The 12,182-nt window shown below is 35.2% G+C and overlaps 1 protein-coding gene across 1 annotated transcript; it reads right to left on the reverse strand.

Annotated features, from left to right (window-relative positions):
- Positions 1 to 994: 994 nt before the first annotated feature.
- On the reverse strand, positions 995 to 11,353 carry LOC128547846 (universal stress protein Sll1388-like). The gene is made up of 4 exons (XM_053521330.1): positions 11,056 to 11,353; positions 8,108 to 8,203; positions 7,609 to 7,715; positions 995 to 2,083 (listed from the first exon to the last, which is right to left on the reverse strand). Exons 1-4 carry the CDS (start codon positions 11,144 to 11,146, stop codon positions 1,847 to 1,849), a joined length of 531 nt encoding a protein of 176 aa, XP_053377305.1. The 5' UTR covers positions 11,147 to 11,353; the 3' UTR covers positions 995 to 1,846.
- Between the last annotated feature and the right edge of the window lie 829 nt (positions 11,354 to 12,182).

Raw genomic sequence — 12,182 nt, forward strand, 5'->3', positions numbered from 1 at the left:
AGAATTGTGCACAAAAAGACACATGGAAGTCGTCCCAACCATTAAAACTGGCTTGTGGAATGTCGGTTGAGTTAAATACCAGTCTGTGCATGAAATGAGGCACTGAAGGAAAGTATACTTACAAAGTCTGTTGAGATCAAGTAATCTGTAACAAAGCTTATTTCGTTTTTATAATGACACTGATAATTTCTAAGAAAACCCTTTTCTCTTTAAGCACGTTTTAGAGTCAGAGATAAGAGATATTGTTTTTCTTTTCTTTTCAGAAAGTGCTATTTGAGAGGATTTAATGGCAGCGATATTTATTTCAAAGGTCTCTAACGACAGTTGCCAGTGTAAAGGACATGAGGAAGGTGTTTCTCCATCGTTAAGGCCACCATATAGAAGATCAGTTGAGCCAAATACCGGTCTGTAACTGAAAGGTGTCCCTCCGCCATTAAATCCAGCTTATGGAACGTCGGTTGAGTCAAATACCAGTCCGTACAAAAATGATGGACCGAAGGCCACGCGGAATGAAGTGTTTGTATAAATTACAGATTAAAAGCTTTATCCTCACTGTTTTCTTTGTAATGCAACTAAAACTATCATTTAATGTGATTCATATTCCGACTAAAAACCTCATTTGAACAGGCTATAATAAATAACCCTCACTGTATCTTTTGATTGCTACTCATTGCACCTTTTATGTTCAATCTGGGAGATAATACCCGGTATTATCTTTATTTAGGAGAAACTTTTTGTTTTGTTTTTCAGATTATTTTATTTTCATCTACAACTGTATCAAGCTAATTCGAATTTCCTTCTTTGGATTGGAAGTAATGTCTTAAAAATATGAAAATATTATATAAATTTATGATATACTTGTGGGTCTTTTACTCTTCATTTCCGTTCATTGTTATATATCACTGTGTAAAGATACTAGATTCCATTCATTTGACTTAAAGTTATTGCAATTTATGATAAAGATTAAAAAAGGTACAAAAAGAAGATAACCTCGTTATTATTCAGGGTAGATTTATTGTTATTTAGCCTTTCAATGTTGTATAAAACATCCAAATTTTGGGAAATCTTATGTCGTCTTGCTGTCTAAATTTAAAGGTTATATCAAGTTCCAATGAAATACCCCCATTGGTTTCAGAGCTATTTAAAGAAAATTCTAAGACGTTTTCTAGGTCCATTTTTTTAAATTCGGGAATATCTTTGTCAAATTAAAATACTTAACGCGACTTAAAGTGTATAGCTGCACCATGATCCAAGTTAATCCAGTACATACATAGGTTTATAAAATATTGAAAGAACAGTTTTGGGACAAGTGCAAAAATGAAAATAATTCTGAATAAAGCAGAGTTGTCGGACCTGCTATGTTAACTTGACTTACGACATTGACATTCTAGTGCAAATATATTAACTGATTTCAAAGATATCCACAGAAAAAACTCAATCTTGCCATATTTTCTATTTAAAAATTGGCAAGAAGTTTGTGAAAATGAAAGGCAGAGTTATGGAACTTGGTGTATAAACTAAAGTTATCCAGTTTAGGTCAAATGCACGAATAGGTTTCACAAACACTGAGAAAAAAAAGCTAGTCTTTTAGGCATTTCTAAGAGGAAAGGGGAAATAATTTCATCGAAACAAAAATCAAGAACTGGTATATGAGCTTGTCTTATGGTTTTAAAGAGATATTGTAAGTTTAAACATTGATATGGGTATGGATTCCTGAGATGATGGGACGGGATGGGAGGGTCAAAGTGAATCTTATATTACACCCCGGGGGAAAATAATAATAGACTGATTAATGTATGCGTATAAACAAAGTTTCGTATAAATATCTTTAGTGTTTTTATATTAACTATTTGTCCTTATCATGATGCTGATCGTGGTGATGGTCACTCGCGTGTTTACATATCAACACCGGAATGTGCGCGTGATGTAGAACATAGTCACTGACGCTCCCCAGAAATGTACGTCTTATTTTGCCCATTCCTCGGGTCCCAATGACGATAATAGTGGCACCAATGTCTTCTGCAGCCTTGCAGATACCGTGACCAGGCGATTCTGCATGGATACTCTTTACAGTACCATCAACCTGAAAAATAAGATAATGATGGTCTGTGTTACTTAACTAGTGCGGAGTTATCAGTCATTTGCATAATACTGGGGAAGAATTTGCCTGTGTCACAACCCATTATATGGCAATGATATTACCCGTGTCACTTACCATGATGATGTAATGAAAATATTATCTGAGTCACTTACAAAGTGTGGTACAAGAACGACCTGTGTCACTTCCATTATGTGATGCAAGAGTGATCTGTGTCACTTTCATAATCTGGTATAAGAATGATCGGTGTCACTTCCATAAGTTGATTTAAGAATGATCTGTGTCACTTCCATAATGTGATGCAAGAGTGATCTGTGTCAGTTCCATAATCTGGTGCAAGAATGATCTGTGTCACTTCCATAATGTGATGCAAGAATGATCAGTGTTACTTCCATATTTTGGTAAAAAGAAAGATCTGTGTCACTTCCATAATGGTATATATGACATAGATAAATTTTGCATATAAAATGCAAGTGACACAGACTTACATAATGTGGCACAAGAGGACTAGTGCTACTAGTGAAAGTCAAGAGGGATAAGTATGACTAAAGAATTGCCTGTGATCAGTGCAAAAGGTGGTAAAAGGTTTCCTGTGTCACCTATTAATGTCCCCAGAATCGTCAATGTTACCTGCTTAGTCCGTGCAATATCTATGTCCCCTGCATAACATGATACAATGACTTGTGCACATTTACAAAACAGTGACTGCTACAGAATTAAATGTGGAACTTGTATAATACAGAGGAAAAATGATATACATGTATATATATTTGTATCGCCTGCAAAATATGGAACCAGTATCGTCAATACAGTGCAGTAATGATCTGTGTAGCTTATACCGTGGAATGAAGGACCGACATTTGTCATTTGCATAATGCATGATTTTCGTTTTGATGAATGTCACAACTGGCAACTTTTCAGCTTTTAATTTAGCAGGAAGACCATAGCTGCCCCTCCGGGCATTATTCAGACAAGCAGAGGGGTTGGGCACTTGAGTAGAACCATCGACCTCCCGAAAGTCAGTTGGATGGCTTCATCACATAAAAAGAATTTTCTACACTCCATGTGCGAGCTGCGAACCTACAGTGGTGAGGACTCAGTAACCGCCATAACCGCTCGGGCACGAAGACCCAAACATTCATAATGTAATATTCGGAATGACCTTTGCCCAGCATAAAAGACCTGCATAACTTGATGCGGTACAAGAATGATCAGTGTCACTTGCATAATGTGGCACAAGAATCACCAGAATTACTTACATAATGTGGAACAAGAATTATCAGTGTCACTTACACAGTGTGGTACAAGAATGATCAGTGTCACTAACACAGTGTGGTACAAGAATGATCAGTGTCACTTACATAATGTGGTGCATATATAATCAGTGTCATTTACATAAGGTGATACACATATGATCAGTGTCACTTACATAATGTGATACATATATGATCAGTATAATGTGATACATATATGATCAGTGTCACTTACATAGTGTGATACATATATGATCAGTATAATGTGATACATATATGATCAGTGTCACTTACATAATGTGATACATATATGATCAGTGTCTCTTACATAATGTGGTACATATATGATCAGTGTCACTTACATAATGTGATATAATATGATCAGTGTCATTTACATATTAAGGTGGTACAAGAATGATCAGTGTCACTAACACAGTGTGGCACAAAAATGATCAGTGTCACTTACATAATGTGATACATATATGATCAGTGTCATTTACATAATGTGATACATATATGATCAGTGTCACTTACATAATGTGATACATATATGATCAGTGTCACTTACATAATATGATACATATATGATCAGTGTCATTTACATAAGGTGATACAAGAATGATCAGTGTCACTTACATAATGTGATACATATATCATCAGTGTCATTTACATAAGGTGGTACAAGAATGATCAGTGTCACTTACATAATGTGATACATATATGATCAGTGTCATTTACATAATGTGATTTATATATGATCAGTGTCACTTACATAATGTGATACATATATGATCAGTGTCATTTACATAAGGTGATACATATATGATCAGTGTCACTTACATAATAAGGTACATATATGATCAGTGTCACTTACATAATGTGATACATATATGATCAGTGTCACTTACATAATGTGGTACATATATGATCAGTGTCACTTACATAATGTGATACATATATGATCAGTGTCACTTACATAATGTGCTACAAGAATGATCAGTGTCACTTACATAATGTGATACATATATGATCAGTGTCACTTACATAATAAGATACATATATGATCAGTGTCACTTACTGTTACATAATGTGATACATATATGAACAGTGTCACTTACATAATGTGGTACATATATGATCAGTGTCACTTACATAATGTGATACAAGAATGATCTATGTCACTTACATAAAGTGATACAAGAATGATCAGTGTCACTTACATAATGTGATACATATATGATCAGTGTCACTTACATAATGTGATACATATATGATCAGTGTCACTTACATAATGTGGTACATATATGATCAGTGTCACTTACATAATGTGGTACATATATGATCAGTGTCACTTACATAATGTGATACAAGAATGATCAGTGTCACTTACATAATGTGGTACATATATGATCAGTGTCACTTACATAATGTAACACAAGAATGATCAGTGTCACTTACATCATGTGGTACATATATGATCAGAGTCACTTACATAATGTGGTACATATATGATCAGTGTCACTTATATAATGTGATACATATGTGATCAGTGTCACTTACATAATGTGATCAGTGTCACTTACATAATGCGATACATATATGATCAGTGTCACTTACATAATGTGATACATATATGATCAGTGTCACTTACATAATGTGGTATATATATATGATCAGTGTCACTTACATAATGTGATCAGTGTCACTTACATAATGTGGTATATATATGATCAGTGTCACTTACATAATGTGGTACATATATGATCAGTGTCACTTATATAATGTGATACAAGAATGATCAGTGTCACTTACATAATGTGATACATATATGATCAGTGTCACTTACATAATGCGATACATATATGATCAGTGTCACTTACATAATATGGTACATATATGACCAGTGTCACTTACATAATGTGATACAAGAATGATCAGTGTCACTTACATAATGTGATACAAGAATGATCAGTGTCACTTACATAATGTGATACAAGAATGATCAGTGTCACTTACATAATGTGATACAAGAATGATCAGTGTCACTAACATAATATGATACATATATGATCAGTGTCACTTACATAATGCGATACATATATGATCAGTGTCACTTACATAATGCGATACATATATGATCAGAGTCACTTACATCATGCGATACAAGAATGATCAGTGTCACTTACATAATGTGATACAAGAATGATCAGTGTCACTTACATAATGTGATACATATATGATCAGTGTCACTTACATATTAAGGTGGTACAAGAATGATCAGTGTCACTTACATAATGTGATACATATGTGATCAGTGTCACTTACATAATGTGATACACATGTGATCAGTGTCACTTACGTAATGCGGTACATATGTGATCAGTGTCACTTACGTAATGCGGTACACATGTGATCAGTGTCACTTACGCAATGCGGTACATATGTGATCAGTGTCACTTACGTAATGCGGTACATATGTGATCAGTGTCACTTACGTAATGCGGTACATATGTGATCAGTGTCACTTACGTAATGTGATACATATGTGATCAGTGTCACTTACGTAATGCGGTACATATGTGATCAGTGTCACTTACATAATGCGATACATATGTGATCAGTGTCACTTACATAATGCGATACATATATGATCAGTGTCACTTTCATAATGCGATACATATATGATCAGTGTCACTTACATAATGCGGTACATATATGATCAGTGTCACTTACATAATGCGATACATATATGATCAGTGTTACTTACATAAGGATCAGTGTCACTTACATAATGCGATACATATATGATCAGTGTCACTTACATAATGCGATACATATATGATCAGTGTCACTTACATAATGCGATACATATATGATCAGTGTCACTTACATAAGGTGATACAAGAATGATCAGTGTCACTTACATAATGGGATACATATATGATCAGTGTCACTTACATAAGGTGATACAAGAATGATCAGTGTCACTTACATAATGTGATACATATATGATCAGTGTCACTTACATAAGGTGATACAAGAATGATCAGTGTCACTTACATAATGTGATACATATATGATCAGTGTCACTTACATAAGGTGATACAAGAATGATCAGTGTCACTTACATAATGTGATACATATATGATCAGTGTCACTTACATAATGTGATACAAGAATGATCAGTGTCACTTACATAATGTGATACAAGAATGATCAGAGTCACTTGAATTCCCTTGTTATCTTTCTCACTTGCGCAGATTGTACAAACGTAGAAGAATAATTTCTTCCATTTGCAACATGTTTAGCAACACTTTTATGTCGCTAATATCATCAAGTGCCAAAATGATTTATGACATGTCTATGACAAGTGGTTTTAAGAACGGGAATGGCTGTATGTTGCACAGATATATATCACCTCTTTTCTAACATCAAAGTCAAATTTTTGAAGGGAGTAAATTATGCTTCCAGTTATGACCAGTTGTTATCTAAAACTGAACGATATGTAAATACATATAGTTATTTGCAGACACTGTTTATAGTGATTTTTGATATCGAGATATAAAGTAAGTCTATTGTTTGTGTTAACAATACACGTAATTCGCAAAATGAGCAATGCACTGTTATGCCTGAAAATCTGAAAATGTTAGTACTACAACCCCTACCCCCGCAACAACCTCATTCCAAAAAGATAAATATAACAATGCTAAGGTTAAGGGACAGTTTAAGGCCCCTTACACACTGAAAACAATTCAGTTGTATATGTATTTTGTAAACTATCTCGCTAATAAAATATGTTTAAACCAAAAGGGAGAACGCAGGTCTACAGACCACAGAGTAGCGAGTTCCGTCACCGCGGTAGGATAATGTTTTCTGTGACGATTTGATGCAACACAATTTGTCTGAAGTCATTTCATCCTCCACTTCTAATTCATACGCAGAAGTTGTCAGTTTACTTGCGGGGAACAGGCTGTTACTTGTATTGTAAAAATCAAGGAAAACTGATTAGGCTACTGTCTGCCGTTACTGAAATACTATTGAAAAACGGCGCCAAACCGCTAAACAAACATATTTTCACACGCTCGGAATTTACATTTTTTTTATCGTTTTCTATTATTGGGAAAAGAACCTTCCATGATACTTACTAAATCTAAGAAACAAAGATATGTATGATTTTGCGGTGCATGGTAGTCACTACCAAACTGCGTTTATACTACTCTGCATTCATATACAGCCGATGTTGAGTAATCTACTTACCCCAGCTTGTTGAAGTAGAGTGGCGAACTTCTGAAGTTTACGCTTGATGATCTCTCTTTCGTCATCCAACATTTTCATCAACACTTCATGGTCAAAGGAATAAGGTGCTGAAAACGTAGATTATCAACATTTATCCACTAATGTAAACTCATTCTAACAGATGCATTTCGAGTTTAAGGGGATTTTTCCTAATTAAAGGGCCATTTTTTTGCTAAAATGACATAAAGACATGAAAAGGTGATCATGGCGCGCAGTGGAGCCAACGGAAGTTTGATCATTTTACATAAAATAAAGAAGACAGCTATAGCTAGTGTTTACATTAATCATATATTTTTTCATACACATGCATATATCTTAATTACACACAAAAATTTAGAATCCTGTTGTACCAGTACATTATACCGGTTTCAAGAATAAGTCCACCCTGTTCCCTTAATAAAGCAGATGCGCAATGAACAGGGTATTTTTACTGGTATGTTTATTACACCTATATACTTACAACTGTACCAGCCCGAGGAGTGAAGAACTGTGTTGGTTTCCACTGAATGTAGCAAATAGACCTTGTCATTTTCCTTCCGAACATTTTCGAGATAATCTGTAACAAAACCAGATAAAAGAGGTTAGCCGGGAACTAAACAAATGTCAGAAGAGAGTGTGTAAGTGGAAAGGTCAAGACTGTCACTGACTTCCAAACCTTTCTCTCCTCACTGTAACCTGCTTATCAACCCTGTCCCAGTAGACTGATTACTAGCTTTACCAACTATTTCTGCAATCCATCTTCACAAGCTTCCCATGTAGCATATGTAGTATCCATTCCACTTTGTACACATCTTCCCAATCATTCGGAGTAGCATCCCCAAGCGTCCACTGACAGCCATCTTCCCAACCCGCAAGAGAGTATCACTACCGGCATTCACTATTTGTCATCTTCCAAAATCTCTAGACAGCATCCCTACATGAGGCTACATCCACTAGTAGCCATCATCCCAAACATCTCGATAGCTATCCCCGCAACATTCATCTTCTAAACTTTCCAGAGAGTATCCCTTCTGAGCTTCACGGATAGCCATCTTCCCAGCTTCCTGAGTACCATCCACCCACCATTCATTGATAGCCATCTACCCAACTTCTGTTTTACCTGTTTTGTTTTTTTATTTGTGTTTGGATTTAGCGTCATCTTCCAACAGTATTTAATTTAATCTGTACTCTTGGATTCTGTACCTTCTTCGCGAGTAATTGTTGACTTCTCCACTCGAATCAGTGGTCAGTCAAACGCCTTTTATCAAACTGTCACGGATAACAAACACCTCGCCTGGAGTTCAAACTTACTATCGTAAATCTGAATAATGAAAGTCTTTCATAACTTTGTGTTCCGTGAAGTCCAATTCTAATATTCAGGAACAGCCCAAATCTTGTCCAGACCTGGTCAAATTTAAATCCAATCAATATTTTTTTCCAAAGCTCACATATAATCCAAACTGAATTTAGGCTATCCAACAAATATAAATTCTGCCTTTTAAGATAATTTTTAAATCAACAATGTTAATGTAAATCCATTAAATGTTAAAATAATGTTTAAATGGGTACTTTTATCTTGTTTAGGTTCTTTTATTTCCTCAGACAGCTTTTTAAAGCACCGTGAAAGTTTCTAGCACTTTAGTAAAAAAAAAAAGATTCTGGAAAACACAGAAAATCTCAGACTTTGAAATAATGTTAACACATTGTTTATTAGCATTTATGATTAAACGTATGTAAATCCACAGAATATAAATAACTTGTTGATATACATGATATCTGAAAACTTGGATAGGCTTCACAGTGAATAATTTATCATCAATATTTATCAAATCAAGTGAAGCATAATGGGGAATAACATGTACATAGCACTGTTATGGCCGATATTCAAAGGATTCATATTCAAGACTGGCGTTAATAAAACAACCTTTATTGAAAATATAAGTATACCTTTGTTAAATGTTCGATTTTTGCATTTTTCCTAGCTAAATCACGCTTTTATCTCGCCATCACTTACTAGTTTTACGTTAATTTAAAGAAAAGGGCAATGTTGTTTCAGTGTTAATTCCATATGAAAAATCTTCTTCAACCATTTATGGTAATGAAAGAATTTTCAAATTCGGCTAAGAAATACAGAGTTTACGAACATTTTAAAGCTTCATCACAATGGAAGCCATTTTGTTTTCAATGCAACATAAAACAAAATAGCGGATTTAATTCATTTTTAGATATTTATTTGGACTGTACTTGAAATAATTTCTCTACTTTTTCCAGCTTATGCTTTACATCTTAACCATAAACTTTAGAACGTAATCTATTTTAAAGGGTATTAAAATTTTGCCTTTAATATAATAATAATTTGACAGTATGTAAATGACGTCATAAACACACTACGACATAACCTGCCATATGGATGGGTGAGGGGGTCGGGGGGGGGGGGGGGGGGTGAGATGCCGTTTTCAAGAGCAGATAACTGTTTTTCAATACTGGTGCCCTATGACTTTTATTGCATATCTTTGTTTCTTAGATGATTGTCCTTCAATATCCAACGTTTGAAGACTATTATTGGGAAAAATTTCGCCCATCTCGTATACCACACTGGCCATAGCTTTCGAAGAAGCGGTGGTTCCAACGCCGCGGCGGTGGATTATTCGTCGCAGAAGCGGTGGATAAATATGGCCGGCTGAGTATACGCTGTCATAGGTGAGTTTTCTAATGAGTTTTTCACGTTTGACAAAAACAAGCAGTGAGACAGGAGCCCCGTGACATGTGTACTTTTCCAGTCACAAACACTTGTTCAGTGCAAAGTCATTAATGTAAACACTTCTGTACAGTTTGACCAGTGACTGCCGTTTTTGTAGAATTTCCATCAAAAATTGCAAAATCTTGTACAAAGCGACCACTGAGCACGTTTGCATCAAATCGCAAGTATGACACTGTCGAGCAACAGCTATTCCTTCGTAATCGGTGAATTTTCATTGCAGGCATATAAAACAGTCGACTTATTCAAACGCAGTGTGCGGTGGGTACAATTGCAACGCATTACGGTGTATCTTGTTTCTTTAATGTTCGTTAACTGGTCAAACTGTCTGAACTGTACAGAAGTGTTTACATTAATGACAAAGAATTGCACTAAACAAGTGTTTGTGACTGGAAGAGTACACATGTGGGCTCCTGTCTCACTGGTTGTTTTCAGTCAAACGTGAAAAACTCATTAGAAAACTTACCGATGACAGCGTAAACTAAATGTAGTCAGCCGGTCATATTTATCTGCGACGAATCATCCACCGCTACGGCGTTGGAACCACCGCTTCTGCGAAAGCTATGGCCAGTGTGTATATAGAGCACGAATTTACAATAGTTCGCAATGAACCGTATTGTTTACAGGTTGTTTTGATATAAAGGTATTTGAAATATAAACTGGGTACTTACATTGGTACGCATATTTCGCGTTTTCGCTCTCATCTATTGCTATGGCAACCACACGTTGCTTTACTGCCTCAGTATCAGTCTGTTCTGCCATTTTTATCCAAAAAATACTTAACAATCCAGATTTAAACTTCACTTATTTTCGTAACACGCCTACATTTAACGTAAAGAGGACTATCAGTTCAATTCGCTGTCAATCGTAAATTATCTGCATGTATATTTGTCTTTTCCCTTGCCATTGTTTATCATACATCAAACGCACAGGTATAAAGCTTTACGATCTAGAACACGAGGGGTGTTCTCAAAGTTACAGCTTGATTATCATCGAAAAGCTAAGACTGTATAAGAACAAGTGAGTGAGGAATATGAATTGTGACAAAAGCTAGGTCATAATATAGATGAATGTTTAGTGCATTAATAAATGCAATGTTAATGAAAAGAAGTAACATATTTAGAACATATTTAGAACTAGGTATAAATAGAATCTGGTAGATATTTGATTTTTTTAATATCACAAATGCAAACTTTGTGCATATAACGCTTTTGAATTAGAGAGAATGAATGTTGTCTAAACTTAATTAAATACAAGTATTATGTAAACTGCTACATTAATTCAATTAAACGTTTATATAGGTGACATACTTGCAGTTTATTACATGTACCATCATGGAAACACAAACGAATATAGTTATTCTCTGGATGACGAAATGGACTGGACTCCAGACTTTGGCTAAAATAATCTTTTTTTTTTTTAATAAAATGAAGTTTATTCATATAATGAACATTTAAACACGAGTTTTTGTTTCTAAACTATCTAAACTAGATCTTAAAATGCTGAGAAATAAAAAATTATTCCCCTGTTGGGAATCGAACTCGGGCCGCGCTAGTGTAACATTAAATACTGACCCCGTTGAAAATAGACCCCCCCCCCCCACCCCCATGGGTCTTTTTTCAACGTTGAGAATTGACCCCGTCAACATTTCAACATTAAATTTTGATTGGTCAATGGGGTCAATTTTCAACGGGATCAATACATGATTTAATGTTGCACCGGCAATTAAAACTTCCCTATCTTCCTGTACACCGGCAATTAAAACTTCCCTATCTTCCTGTACACCACAATTAGTAGT

This window comes from Mercenaria mercenaria, chromosome 13 (assembly GCF_021730395.1).
Source record: "Mercenaria mercenaria strain notata chromosome 13, MADL_Memer_1, whole genome shotgun sequence".
NCBI lineage: Eukaryota > Metazoa > Mollusca > Bivalvia > Venerida > Veneridae > Mercenaria > Mercenaria mercenaria.